We start from the raw sequence: 15,702 nt of genomic DNA, 5'->3' as shown, positions 1-15,702 counted from the left end.
CTCTTGATCCTCGCCCCGTGGCTGATTCAGACTCCTCTGATAACGGCCTTGTGGGCCTCCCACACTATCCCCGGGTCACTATCCGGGGTGGAATTGAGCTGGAAATACGACTGCAGTTGCCGAGAAACATCTGCCAGGACAACAGGATCCTGAAGAAGTCCCTCATTCAACCGCCAGTGCCAATCAGAAGCTCTAGTCGTGCCACTGAGGTTAATCATAAGTGTGACCGGGGCGTGGTCCGACCAGGTAATAGAACCTATGTCCACCGCAACGATGGTTTGAAGGAGGCGATGGGGGACAAGGAACAAATCAATGCGAGAATACACTTGGTGCGGGTTGGAAAAGAACGTGTAATCCCGCTCTCTGGCGTGTAAAATGCGCCAGGCGTCCACTAGTTCCTCTAGTGACCTCGAGGGACAGCCGAAGTACCCGCCGAGGTGTCCAAGGAAGAGTCAAGCGGGAGGTTCAAGTCTCCCCCCAGGAGAAGTGCCCCTTCCTGAAAGTCCCGCACCAGTGTGAGGGTCTTGCAGAGGAATACCTCCTGGTAGGAGTTGGGGGCGTAAATTGTGGCGAGTGTAACCCGCACATCACCCAGTCGGCCCTTCAGGAACAAGTATCTGCCCCTCGAGTCCTCCCGGTGGTCCAAAAGGGTCCAGGGGAGACGGTTGGAAATCAAGATGGATACTCCCTTAGATTTGGATTCAGAATTGGCTGCATGGTACGTGCACGGGAAGAATCTATTTTGGAGAAGGGGAAGGCCCCCAGTCTTAAAGTGGGTCTCCTACACGAAGGCAATATCAGAGCGGAGGCGTCTCAGCTCACCCAAAAGCATACGTCTCTTCTCAGGCACATTAAGCCCTCTGGCGTTGAGCGAGGTCACCCGCACAGGATCCATGACAGAAAAGGGGGGGATGAGACAGACAAGGGGTGAGGAAGGTGGGCTAAGGGTGGGCAGGGGGAAGGGGGAGGAGGGGGAAGCTCACCCCAGAGGGGGAAAGGGTGGCCTGAAAGCCAAGGGGGAAAGGTGAGGAGATTAGAGGGGAGAGGGGAGTAGTACCAAGAACACCCCCTAGGTGGGTAAAGAGCAAAGGAGGGTAGAAATCCGATGGGAGGGGAGAAGAGGGTAACTACGACAAGGGTATGGGAGGGGGGAAGAGGGATAGGAACTACGACAAGGGTCGAAGCTGGGAGGGAGGAGGCGGAAGGAAGAGGGGACAAAAAAAAAAAAAAAGAGGTAGAGCAGGAAAAAGAAGACAATGAGGTGAGTAAGGCAAATAGGGAGAGAGAAGGGGGAGAGAAAACTAGGTAGAAATAGCAAATAGCACCCCGGGGTCTTCCCGTACCAGGGATCGACCAACTACGGGGTGAAGGCCTAATGGGGGGGTAAGACCTAGAAACAGAAGCCGTAAGAGACAGGGTGAGGCCTCCAGCCAGCCCTCACCCCACCTATGGGACATAGCACTGTAAATGAGATTAAGTAAACAAAAGAATCACATAATCAACTGGCAAAAATGAAAAAACATAACATCGTAGAACATAAGAGCACAGCACTGGTGGCAGGCTCCCCCAGCCGCAGGGCACCCCCGATAGCAGAAAACAATACAGGAAGTGACCCCCGGCCGCAGGAACCCAAAGCCAGAAACCGTATGCAACCTGAGCAAGGTAGAGGGCAAAGGAAAAAGCACTTCGAGATACTTGTGTACAGTAACAAATCGTAATAACCATAATAACAACAGTAACAATATCAATAGGCCCCCTGCGAGTCCTCCCGGAACAAAAGCCAACCTCCCGCCCCCCCCTCGGCAAAGAGGACCATCCTAGAAGGAAGAGATCCCCAGCAGGCCTGATCCAGACGGGGGCCACTACCACCAAAGAAGAGCAGCACCCGAGGTCAGACGCCCTGCCAGGGGTCCCCATCCCACATACTCCGGCCCCCCGCCCCTAGGTTCATCATATCTCCAAACAGCGGGGACCGGGCCCGCACTACATGTCATGCGGAGGTATCCCCCCCCCCCAAGTAGGTACCCAGGGGAGTCCCGAAGTAGTCAACCACCGGCCGCCCCCCCCCCCAAGAAAACCCCATCAGCCCCCACAAGGGGGGGGCCAACATGGGTGAAGGGCAGCCGGAGGCCCCCCACCCCGTCCCACCCCGTCCCACAGACAGCAAAACTGCAGCCCACCACACCACCGCCCTCCCCAGTCCCACAGTGAGCTGCACAATACACCCCCCGCTCACAGTCACCTCCCGGAATAAAATGACAAGAAAGTACATCTGCAGAGAGGGGGCAAATGGGTAGGGGGATGCCACCAGTGAAGGAAGGGGATATACCGGGACCCGAGGGAGAGGTCGGGCACATAGTCCTCCAACGTCCGCGGGGGGGGGGGGAAAGAGGACAGGGCAGCCAGCAGAGGCCCCCACCAGGCTCGATGGATCCAGAAGTCAGGATGGGGGGGGCAGTTCACATCACGGCCGCAGCAGCAGTTTCCCTGCAGGAAGGGGAACAAGGACAAGCAGCACAGCAGCAATCCATTAAAGGGGACCATCCAAGCGCCAGGCCGGATCACAAGAAGGGGGGGGGGGCGGAAAGTCCGCCGGGGGTCTGAGATAGGGAAACCACAGTCAGTAGAACAAGGACACAGTACCTCAGGAGTGCAGACAGGAAGTCAACCGAAATCCCGTTCCCAACAGGGCAACACGCTCAGGTGCATATGCAGAGTACCACTTAGGCTTCCCTCACCGCAGTAGGCGGCTCCGGCTGCAGACGTCGGTGGCTCGGGAGGTCATCAGGGTGATGTATCGCAAACAAGGAGGGTCCCTTGCGGACCGTTAGGGAGATGGGGAATCCCCATCTGTATGAGCATCCCAGTTGACGGATCCTTTCCAGTAAGGGGCGCATCAGGGCTCTGCGTTGTAACGTAGCCCTAGATAGATCAGGCAGAATCCGTATCCTAGCCCCGTCAAAAGCCACATCGCCCGCCTCCCAGGCCTGCCTGATGATGAGATCTCTATGGGCATAGCGATGGAGTCGGCAGATGACATCCCTGGGTCGGTCTGCATCATTGGATCGGGGTCCCAGCGCTCTATGAACCCTATCAAATTCCAGGGAAGCAGGCGGTATATTTGGAGCCAGTCTCTGGCAGATAGCCAGAACAGTAGGTTGTAGTGATTCTTGAGCCGTCGCTTCTGGTAGTCCCCTGAGCCGCAGGTTGTTCCTGCAGCTCCGAACCTCCATCTCCTCCAGACGAAGCTGCAGCGCATTCACATAAGTGGCCTGTACCGACTGCTTCCAGTCGCAGCACCCTCGTCTCCAGGGAGGAGACGGAGGTTTCGCCGGCCGTCACTCGATCAGTGAGGAGAGTGACCTCGGACCTCACCGCCTGAATGTCCCTGGCGTGGGCTTCCTCCAGGCGCTGGGCCAGGGCCTCGAAATCCCGCTTCGTAGGGAGGGCTTGAATCAAGGCCCTGAGATCTCCCGCGTCCCCCGGAGTAGGTTTCAATGATACTGAAGACATCGAGGAGGCTGCCGGCAATCGGGGCTGGGTCCCCAAGTCAAAGAGAAGAGGAGCCGGCGATGACACCAGAGCAGAAGCCATAGAAGCCGCTGCGGTACCACGTGAGCGGGGCTGACCAGCGCGGGCCGAGGAGGAGCGGGCCTCGGGGAAGTAGCGGTGTAATTCCGAGCCTGGCGAAGTGCGGAGGGGTTTCCTTGGTCCTCGCCTTCGTCCGGTGCTCATCCCAAGGCAGCTAGTGGCAGTAAAAGCAGTAAGTTCAGGGTGAGGTGGCCGGAGCTCTCACAATGTGCTTCCTCATGCCGCCATGTCCAGGACACGCCACCCCCCGCTTCTATTTTTTAGTAGAAGGCAATGAAGAGTTGATTGAAGAATTCAAGTAAATAAGAACTAGATGGGCATAGAAATTTCATCATAAGAAATCAAACATCCCCCACCTGAAGTATCACAGAGTGGGGTGGGGTTTAAGGGGTATACTCGAGGGCTGTGTGTAAATGTTTTGCCAAAATTATCTGTCCAGCCTATGTCCTGTACCATAAGAATAGGATATATGGTGCAAGTATAAGGCACAAAAACAGGGTCTGCAGATCCACCTGCTGGTTAAACGTTAGAATACAAAATAACTAATAAATACATATTTTTCTGACCATATTAAAAAAAAATATATATACAGCATATAGAAGTATAATTTATACACAGTGTATACACACACATATACATACATACACACTTTTTACATACATATACACACATATACTGTAAATAGATGCACAATAGATTCCCTTTAAGAGTGCTCAGGTTAGCATTTCCCTGTTTATGGAATATTAGAAGACAGCAATGAACAGGCCTCAGGATTACAGGTCTGTACCACAATACTGAAAATGGTAGGCTTGTTTTTCTCTTGGTTATATCAGTGACATCCAGGGCATCCCTATGTGACAAATGAACGGCCCCTTTGGCAACGAAGATGTAAAATTACTTTGGCCCCAGAGGGTAATGTAATGTTTATTACATTACCATATGGCAGTACAAATTTCTATTTGCATATGGGTATTTTGGCACTCTCACTGATTGGAAAACACAAATTAATTTAATATTGCATGCTCATTGTGCGTGAACAAGTCTCAGTGAAGAGAAGAACAATAGCACATTGTTCCGTTTTATAAAATATATAAATACAGCCCTTTCCCTATTCCTGAACATTAGGTTTCTTTCCAAGTATCTTATTTTGCAGAGAAAGGAATATGGTTCATGTAGCACCTTTGACCATTGCTGCTGGATTCCGGCAGAATTAATAGGCCATTGTTACAGTTCATTACATACACTCCTTAGAGCACAGTTAGATGCCTTGCATTTATGATAGTTTCCTATTGAAGTGAAACATTGGTGCTTAAACAATCTGCATCACATCTTGAAACAACAAATTAGTGTTTACTATATCTCATTTACACTTACTACATCCATCTTCTTGACCCAACCATGCAGTGACTGAATTCGGGACTTCATCCATAAGCCTAAAAAAGTAATGAAAATAATGATCTTTGGAGTTGTATTGATCTTGGAGTATTGGTCATACGCTAGACAGAAACATGCCCATTGTAGAAGTCCTTACTAAAGCGGATTCATATTTTATTTCAGTAATAAAATAGTTTTAAAATGTGTTTGCTTTGGGTTTTAGCTCTGTTTACATTTTAGTTACATATAGTGTAGTGTATTAGTGTATGAAGCAATCACGCTGCATCAGTAAATGCGTATACAGAAAATGTATAAAACTTATGGCAGTCTATTTTTCAGTAACCAGGTTACTGCCTAATGACATAAAGAGACATAAGAGAATAGCTTACAGTTAGTGGGATTTCCAGCAAGGCTCACTCCAATGGACAGGAAGCTAGTAAAGTAACATGAGCCCAGCATGATGGGAGTAAGAACAGGCACTCTGACAAACTTCTGAGAGCTTATGTACATTTTCTGCATTTTACACACACATTTATGACACTGCATGTTGAAGTTTTAGATGCCTTAATATCAGGCAGCATTAAAATTTACCCTGTACAGAAGAGGAGTTACTGTGGGTTTTTTTAATCCAGCTGGGGCATTTTTTTTTCTACAATTTTAGCATTTTGAAATGATATTACCACATTAAAGCTTAAATTAAAGTAAAGTGATACTTAGGGATTTTTTTTTTAAATAAAAAGAAAATATACTTCTACTGATGGCGAGAGACGGGTGAAGAAGATACTGATGGTGGGGGACAATAATGGTAGGAGATAGAGGAGGGGGGCATTGATGGTGGGGGGACACTAATGGCGCTTTTCCACTGCATGGAATCGAATGGTTCGGCTCACTTTTGCGCTTTTTCACTGCATGGTACCGCATGGTACGGTGTTGGAACGGTTCGGTACGGCGGCGCTTTTCCACTACATGGAAATCAAAAAACGTGCTGCGCCAGAAGTGCACAAAAATAATAAGTGATTAATGAATCAACAAGTGTTATCAACAAAATATAGTGTCCATCATATGTGCTCTGATGAAACATAAATGTTCATATAAAGTGCTCCAAAGTAATGATTAGTATATCCAGGTGATGACAGGACAGCCTCAATCCCTTGTGAATCAAGCAGGAACCACCAGTGTGTGAACTCCCTCCACCAGTAAGATTGGCCTCTCACCTTGATACCAGACCCAAACGGGCCAGCATGAGCATATCAGGGGATAAACAGACTATCACAGGTAACCTCTCCAGCCTTCACCTCCGGGGGTCGCCAGGACATAAAATAAAGATAAAGCAAAGATCTAGTGCTCTCTGAATGTAAATAATGAGCTTTTATTGAGCATAAAGGGGTAACTCACATTTGTTGGGCACTCAGCCGTGCCTGCTGTTATGGCATTCAGTGTTAGAGAGTAGCACCCGAGCGATCGGCGTCAGGCACGCAGGCTCCGCCTCCCTATACGCGTTACGCCTGGAGCGTGGGCTCCGTTTGGCTTCTTCGGTAGGGGTGAAGTTTGCGTGTCCAGCCTCGCCTATTTACCAATGCTGCTAACGGTGGATTGGCCAGCGGTCACATGTCCTCCTCACTCTGAGCTATGCACAGGACACCGGAACCAAAAGATACCAAAAGAGTGTATCTTTTGGTTCCGGTGTCCTGTGCATAGCTCAGAGTGAGGAGGACATGTGACCGCTGGCCAATCCACCGTTAGCAGCATTGGTAAATAGGCGAGGCTGGACACGCAAACTTCACCCCTACCGAAGAAGCCAAACGGAGCCCACGCTCCAGGCGTAACGCGTATAGGGAGGCGGAGCCTGCGTGCCTGACGCCGATCGCTCGGGTGCTACTCTCTAACACTGAATGCCATAACAGCAGGCACGGCTGAGTGCCCAACAAATGTGAGTTACCCCTTTATGCTCAATAAAAGCTCATTATTTACATTCAGAGAGCACTAGATCTTTGCTTTATCTTTATTTTATGTCCTGGCGACCCCCGGAGGTGAAGGCTGGAGAGGTTACCTGTGATAGTCTGTTTATCCCCTGATATGCTCATGCTGGCCCGTTTGGGTCTGGTATCAAGGTGAGAGGCCAATCTTACTGGTGGAGGGAGTTCACACACTGGTGGTTCCTGCTTGATTCACAAGGGATTGAGGCTGTCCTGTCATCACCTGGATATACTAATCATTACTTTGGAGCACTTTATATGAACATTTATGTTTCATCAGAGCACATATGATGGACACTATATTTTGTTGATAACACTTGTTGATTCATTAATCACTTATTATTTTTGTGCACTTCTGGCGCAGCACGTTTTTTGATTTTTATGTTTTTGTTGTGAGGTGTGGACACAATTTGTGTATGCAGCCGGATTTATATATTGATTTATTCTAGCACATTTATACACATTTGAATTTCACTTAGTCTTGCGCTGATAGTTTTTTCACTATATTTCCACTACATGGAACCGAATGGTACGGCTCGCTTAAACAGTACCACCTCAGTTGTGGTTCCAAGAGGGCTGTACCGGTACCATATCCCACAATCCTTTGCATGCAGCCTTGACTGTTTGTCACTACTAGCCACTGATTGGTCAGAGAATCATTGTTACCCCACCCACTTTACTTTAGTGGAAAAGCAAACCGTACCAAACCGTACCGAACCGTTCCAACATCGTACCACGCGGTACCATGCAGTGGAAAACCAAACAGAGCCAAGCAGGGCCGAGTGGAGCCGAGCCGGTACTTGCAGTGGAAAAGTGCCATAATGGCAGGAGACAGAGGGGGGCACAGAGGGCAGGAGACAGATGGGGGGAACACTGATGGCAAGGGTCTCTAATGAGTATTCTCAGATGAGGAGTTTCTGATGTGAGGACATTACTGATGAGGTGGTCACTGATGAGATAATCTATGATGAGCTGAGGGGGCCTCTGATGAGAAGGCTATGATGAGTGGAGCTTTGATGTAGGGGACACCGATGAGGAGTCTCTGATGTAGGGATCACTGATTTGCGGATCACTAATGACGGGGTGATGAAACAGGATGGGATGTAAGTCTGTGCATAAAAAAGGGCACATAAAAAAAAAAAAAATGTTGTCGATCTGCATAAAAACTCACTGAAACACGCAAGAAAACTCATGTCTCTGCAAGTAAAATCTGTGAATTTTTTCATCAGTTTTTACGCATGTATGGTGTGAATGAGGCCTTATTTAGACTGGACTGTGGCTCTCCAAGTAACTGAATACCACAACCGCTGAATGCATAGGTGTGCACATAGGCCACACACCCTAACCACCAGGATTGTCAGCTTTCTATAGGCTTGGCTGAAGTTGTCTAAGCGGAATGTCTATGATGGGCTCTCACACTGCCCAGAGCTAGCACAGTTACCCCCTGCGAAAGGATCTGCTGCTCCTCCTCCTGCCCCTACCCCTCTGTGTCTTCCCACTCATACTCCAATTCCCATCATACTGTGCCTCAGAAAAGGGATGTGTGGGTGGGAAATATGAAGCCCTGCAGCCTGGCAGATACATAGTGGAGAAAAGGTGCTGATGCCATTCTCAGGCGAGTGAGCTCACTATCCACTGTCTGACTGGATTCTTTCCCCTACCTCCTTTCTCTCTCCTGCCTCCGAGTGAGAGTGTACACTAAGGTAAGGGAGACTCAGATGTAAGGGGTTCTCTGTGGACTCGGTTAGGGGGACTTTGGGAACCTTGATTTAAGGAGAAATGCTGGGAACTCTGATGTACACATGTGCGTCCGCAGAACTATTTTCAGGGGGGGGGGGCATCATTTTAAGGTCACATATGCTCAGCCCCTTTTCAACAATGTCATGAAGAGGAGGGGCTTAGTCATTTTACTTATTTTGAGTATTTATTTGTAAAGAGCAAAAAGCAGCATTTATTTTAAAGCATTTGTTAGCCTAAAAAAAATATATATATATTGATCCTGTTCCTTTAAAGCATGATATACAGCACAGTGCTTTGCTGTGTAATTTTGCCCCTTCAATTACCTAAAACACCTGGTTGATCCTGCCTGGCTATGTCCTCCCCTCTGTAAACTGACCACGGTATACCATGGCTGCTGAGCCCTGACTCTGTGGTCAGTTTACGTGCCTCCGTCATCCGCAGCCTTCCTGTCCTCCTTTGTCCTCTCTCCCCCCTCTCTCCCTGCCTGTCTGTTCCTGTGTCAGTGACCCCCCCTCCCCCCTCTCCTCCTGCTGCTGTAGTTTCATTTAAAGTTTCATATCCTGTCTACAGTCTGTTTAATAATCCTGTGTGCCCCTGTGTCTGTGTTTTATAAAAATAATCCATTCTTTACAAGTTTTCAGAGCACCACTCATTGCTCACGTGACCCGCCACCTCTCTCCTCCTCTCCCCCTCCTGAATGACATCAGTGAGGAATCCTCGGCCCCACCCGCTGAAGGCACCTGTCAGATGGGAAGAGGAGAGAGCCGACGGGTCACGTGAGCGGCGCTCGGCCCTCTGAAAACTGGTAAAGATGGGCTTATTTTTCAAAACACAGACACAGGGGCACATGGGATTATTAAACAGACCAGACAGGATGGTATAAAATGGCCTAATGACCACTTGAAAGGGGAAGTTGAGATTCCAGGGGGGGGGCATTTGCCCCCCCTTGCCCCTACCTGCGGATGCCCATGGATGTACAGTAAGTGGCAGCTTTACACCAGAGTCTACAGTGTTCCCCTTACGAAAAAAAATTGCCATGCGCTTCTAAAGTGTTCAAGTTTGGCTTAAAGAAGAGATGGCAACCCTAATTGCAAGTCATCAATATCTGAATGAGCCGCCCCCCCCCCCCCCCTGGAAAAATCCAAGAAACAAAATAATTGGTTGTAAGCAGATGGTTTGTGTATTCTTCCAGTCATGTAAAATAATGTGTATACAGTATCTCACAGAAGTGAGTACACCCCTCACAACACTGAAGAAATGACACTTTGCTACAATGTAGTGAGTGTACAGTTTGTATATCAGTGTACATTTGCTGTACCCTCAAAATAATGCAACACAGCCATTAATGTCTAAACCGCTGGCAACAAAAGTGAGTACACTCCTAAGTGAAAATGTCCAAATTGGGCCAAGTTAGCCATTTTCCCTATCCGGTGTCATGTGTTTTGTTAGAGTTACAAGGCCTCAAGTGTGAATGGGGAGCAGGTGTGTTTTGTTATCGCTCTCACTCTTTCATACTGGTCACTGGAAGTTCAACATGGCAACTCATGGCAAAAATTCTGAGGATCTGAAAAAAAAAAAAAAAAGAAATGTTGCTCTACATAATGATGGCCTAGGCTATAAGAAGATTGCCAAGACCCTGAAACTGAGCTTCAGCACGGTGGCCAAGACCATACAGCGGTTTTACAGGACAGGTTCCACTCAGAACAGGCCTCACCATGGTCGACCAAAGAAGTTGAGTGCACATGCACAGCATCATATCCAGAGGTTGTCTTTGAGAAATAGATGTGTGAGTGCTGCCAGCAATGCTACAGAGGTTGAAGGGATGGGGGGTCAGCTTGTCAGTGCTCAGGCCATACGCCGCACACTACATGAAATTGGTCTGCATGACTGTCATCCCAGAAGGAAGCCTCTTCTTAAGATGATGCACAAAAAAGCCTGCAAACAGGGTGAAGACAAGCAGACTAAGGACATGGATTACTATAACCATGTCCTGTGGTCTGATGAGACCAAGATAAACTTATTTGGTTCAGATGGCGTCAAGTGCGTGTGGGCGCAACCAGGTGAGGAGTACAAAGACAAGTGTGTCTTGCCTACAGTCAAGCATGGTGATGAGAGGGTCATTATCTGGGGCTGCATGAGTGCTGCTGGCACTGGGGAGCTACAGTTCACAGAGGGAACCATGAATGCAAACATGTACTGTGACACACTGAAGCAGATCATGATCCCCTCCCTTCAGAGACTGGGCCACAGGGCAGTATTCCAACATGATAACGATCCCAAACACACCTCCAAGATGACCACTGCCTTGCTGAGGGTAAAGGCAATGGACTGGCCAAGCATGTCTCCAGACCTAAACCCTATTGAGCATATGTGGGGCATCCTTAAACGGAAGGTGGAGGAACGCAAGGTCTCGAACATCCACTAGCTCTGTGATGTCATCATGAAGGAGTGGAAGAGGACTCCAGTGGCAACCTGTAAAGCTCTGGTAAACTCCCTGCCCAAAAGGGTTAAGGCAGTGCTGGAAAATAATAGTTGTCACACAAAATATTGACACTTTGGGCCCAGTTTGGACATTTTTACTTAGGGGTGTATTAACTTTTGTTGCCAGTAGTTTAGACATTATTAGCTGTGTGTTGAGGTATTTTGAGGGAACAGCAAATTTACACTGGTATTCAAGATGTACACTCACTACTTTACATTGTAGCGAAGTGTCATTTCTTCAGTGTTGTCACATGAAAACATATAATAAAATATTTACAAAAATGTGAGGGGAGTACTCACTTTTGTGAGCTACTGTACAATCCTCTTTAAATCAGAAGTCATTTTTCTTAGCATTAGGACTTTGTAAGAACCTTTGCTCATGTCTGCTCCCCAGGCTACAGTGGTTCTTCCACAATCCAAAGTCATAACGCAAAGAAAATTGACTTCTGATTAAAGAACATTAATACATATACTGTACATTTGCAGAAGAAAATGTGAATTTATTACTTTTTTCCCTGGAAGCATCAGTGGATCGTGGCTGCAATGTCAGGCTCCGGCAGACATGTCCTCCAGTTTTCTTGCCTGTACCAACATAGAGCTTTGTTTTAAAAGCTGGAGGAAGTTTCTATGGACTATGAGGGCTTTCGTCAGCACACTTGCACTCTATTGAGAAATACAGTACAAATCTGTGGAAGATGGGACTTGTAGTTTCTTTACAGACCGAGTCTCACACAGCAGTGCCAATTTTGAATGTGACAGCAGGTGTGGGGCAAAGGAACCACTACCCACTGTCATGAAAGAAGGGGGAGGCGCTGGAGTATGTTACACTTTACACCCGAAATACAGGTGTAACATGCTCCAAAAGTGAACTTTGCCCTTGGAGAGTCCCTAGAGCAGTGATGGAGAACCTTGGCACCCCAGATGTTTTGGAACTACATTTCCCATGGTGCTCGTGCACTCTGCAGTGTAGTTGAGCATCATCCAGCAGGCCCCACCCACTACAGGCTGCTTGCAGAGAAATACAGAAGTGGGTGCAGACAATACAAGCCACCCTGCACAAGGAGAGAGAGCAGCAGCAGTAACCCGCCTTGATTACAGGAATCTCCTGCACAGGGGCAAAGCTTCACACTGGATTATGGCACAGGTCTAGAAGAAATGCACAAAGCACACCGTCCACAGTACCATGCCTTTTGCCCAAGCTGATCGTAAAACCTAACCCTTCTTTTTAGGGATGTGGCATTTGGCAGGTTTAAAGGGGAGAGGCAACTCAAAGTATAACTAAAGGCAAAATATTTTTTCTTAGTTCTTGATAGAGTGGAGAGGGATTAGAACACCCATCATGTTTTTAATGCAGTCTGTGTCCCCTTTAGGGAAATTTCATCTTTCTATTTGTCCTGTTCACTGTTATCACCAACAATGAAAGAAAAGGAAAACTCACTTTTTAAATTGTCAGCAGAGCAGGAATAAATGTGAAATCCTCAAACGGGGGATACTAGTTCTGGTAACAACCAGGGATTTCATTACTTATAAACCTCTTTTATGAAATATGAACAATGCATATCCCTCCAAGTGTGTACTTGCCTCAATCCACAGCACTAAGTGTCCTGTTGCTCTACTGCTCTATTCCTCTGCTATCTGCATCAGTCACTTCTGACAAGTTTTCCTGACACCAAGAGGTAAAAAGGTGACAGAGGAGGAGCTCCAACACAGCCTGTGATTGACAGCTTCAGCTCTATTCCTGTGTGGTGTGCGAAGGGGGGAGGTGTCCTTTCCATCCAATTGGCTCTCCTCACCCCCCTTCATCCGTAAAACAAAATACATTGGTAACAAAATGTCAACTACACCTCTGCTCATACTCATCTCAAACAGCTCTAGTGTCCTGTTGGCAAAAGATTAATAACATGATTGCATACCAAATGCAGAGTTTCTAAATCTGTCAGTTTGGGCACTGAACTGGTATATAAAAGAGAACTTTTTTATGAGAATTGTTCGGTATGTTCCATTTTTGTGTGCACTTTATCCTTTTCCAATGATATTCACTTTTATATTCACATATGTATTATTCATAGTAAGAGGCTTAAATTCATACATAATAAGAGCAACGCAGAAGGAGTCATTCTGATTCTTCTAACTCAGTGCATTTAATGTTGAGATTACCATTTTTTAAAGCCATATAAACAACAATGGAAAAAGGTTAATCTTTCAAGTTTAGTTCTTTCTATTAATTTTACACATTTCATGGATGAAATCCTTACGAAATTAAAACTTCAAGCTAACCAAGGGAATGCATTCAATATTCAAACACTTACAGCTTCCCTAACTGAAGTGGATGAGGGACACATTTGGAAGAGATTGAACTTGTTCCCTTAGGTTGTCACAGCACACCAGAGTCTCAACTTCAGTGCCCAAATCAAAAATTTAGGTATTACAATAATCTCTGTAAAATCAAACCTAAGTCAGGTAGATATATGTTCACAGGTACATAAATATGTAGTATTTTTATTTCTGCATTAATATGTTGTGTGATCTGTCTTGCCTTCTTAAAACATAGTGATGCTGTTTAGTCAATCTTCTAAGCCAGACCCCCATGTCAGATGCAGTACAAAGTTCTGATCATTTACTTTTCCCTACTAAAGTCAAAGCAGCTCAGCTTGGTTAAGACCATGATTAGATAGTGAAGGAACAGCAGCTATATGATGAGCTAATCTCTGCACTTCCTTCGACCGATCAGCACCATGCATTTAAGTAAGGCCTAACTGGTTTAAAATGGTGCCCTTTCTCCCAGTCTGAATGGAAATGTACAGGGTATAACAAGTACAAAAACTGATTGAGGAACTATCTAAAAACACCTTCGGGCAGTTATTAATAACTACAGTGGGGAAAAAAAATATTTGATCCCCTGAAGATTTTGTAGGTTTGTCCACTTACAAAGAAATGAAGGGTCTATAATTTTTATCATAGGTGTATTTTAAATGATAGAGACTGAATATCAACCCAGTGCCATCTTAAGAGCCTTATAGGCCCCTGGGCAATGCAGTGCACTGGGGCCCCCTGCCTACACAATCACGCACGAGAATAAAAATGCAAGTTATTGATAAGGCGATATTTATTTTTATTGGTACCTCAAACAAAATCAGTGTTTAAACATTAACACAACGTTTGGACAACATAACATGAGCGTGAAACAAAAGGAATTAAAAAACAAGAAATTACAGTACACTATATACTACAAGAGTCTCTTGTAGTATATAGGATTCCCTGTAATATGTATATAGTAAGGTATATACTCCAGGTAGTTGTCTCTTGTAGTATATATTGGTCCCTGTAATATGTATATAGTAGGGTATATACTCCAGGTAGTAGTTGTACTCTCTTGTAGTATATATTGGTCCCTGTAATATGTATATAGACTATATACACATTACAGGGAACACTATATACTACAAGAGAGTACAACTACTACCTGGAGGATATACCTTACTATATACATATTACAGGGACCAATATATACAACAAGAGAGTACAACTACCTGGAGTATATACCTTACTATATACATATTACAGGGAATACTATATACTACAAGAGACTCTTGTAGTATATAGTGTTCCCTGTAATATGTATATTGTAAGGTATATACTCCAGGTAGTTGTCTCTTGTAGTATATATTGGTCCCTGTAATATGTATATAGTAAGGTATATCCTCCAGGTAGTAGTTGTACTCTCTTGTAGTATATAGTGTTCCCTGTAATATGTATATAGACTATATACACATTACAGGGAACACTATACTACAAGAAAATACAACTACTACCTGGAGGATATATACCTTACTAATATATAGAAAGGTATATCCTCCAGGACAGAGTTGTCTGTCTCTTGTGTCATCGTCGATCATCATCATTGCCAGCCATGAGAGAGTTAAAAAAATAATATATATGATTCAGCCTGGCAGGCTGTGGGCCATGGCAGCCTTACTTTTACAACGGCTCAGCTGCACAGATGGGAGGAGGTGGGTGGAGGCGGAGCCAGTCGGGACTCGGGTCGAGACGAAGGGAGGAGAGGAGTGAGGAGGACGAGCCGACGAGGAGGAGGATCCTCCTCCTAGTCCTCCACTGCGGCGCCGTGCATCCTGGGTCGGCACTGCTAACGTCACTGGTTGCTAGATGCCAATAGGGCTGGCCTTAGCAACCAGTGTGCACTGCAGTGCAAACTCAAGCCACAGCCACCGCAATAAGCAATAAGGGGGGGGCCGGGCCGGCGGACAACATAACGGGGGGCCCTAGACCACCAGGGACATGCCACCATCCATGTGGGGCCCCTTGGCAAGTGGGGCCCCCCGGGCAACCGCCGGGCATGCCCAGTGGAAAAGACGGCCCTGTATCAACCGAAAAAACAAAATACAAAGGTTATAAATTGAGTTACAGTTCAGTGAGTGAAATAAGTATTTGATCCCCAAGCAAAACATGACTTAGTACTTGGTGGAGAAACTATTGTTGGCAATCACAGAGGTAAAATGTTTCTGGTATTGTATAAAAGAAG

At 46.4% G+C, this 15,702-nt stretch overlaps 1 protein-coding gene across 4 annotated transcripts in view; it reads right to left on the bottom strand.

The window, feature by feature from the left end:
• Positions 1-15,702, bottom strand: part of VRK2 (VRK serine/threonine kinase 2) — a gene marked incomplete at its 3' end in the record, with an annotated part of 342,168 nt that overhangs the window by 51,514 nt on the left and 274,952 nt on the right. For all 4 annotated transcript variants that reach the window (XM_082251228.1, XM_082251225.1, XM_082251226.1 and 1 more), the window contains exon 10: positions 4,966-5,024. In XM_082251228.1, the coding sequence (XP_082107354.1) occupies positions 4,966-5,024 (59 nt within the window). The remainder of the gene's footprint in view (positions 1-4,965; positions 5,025-15,702) is intronic.

Source organism: Pelophylax lessonae (assembly GCF_965119305.1).
Source record: "Pelophylax lessonae genome assembly, chromosome: 3".
Taxonomy (NCBI): domain Eukaryota; kingdom Metazoa; phylum Chordata; class Amphibia; order Anura; family Ranidae; genus Pelophylax; species Pelophylax lessonae.
Note: the sequence above shows the minus strand (reverse complement) of the source record. Positions and strands in the feature narration are given on the sequence as shown.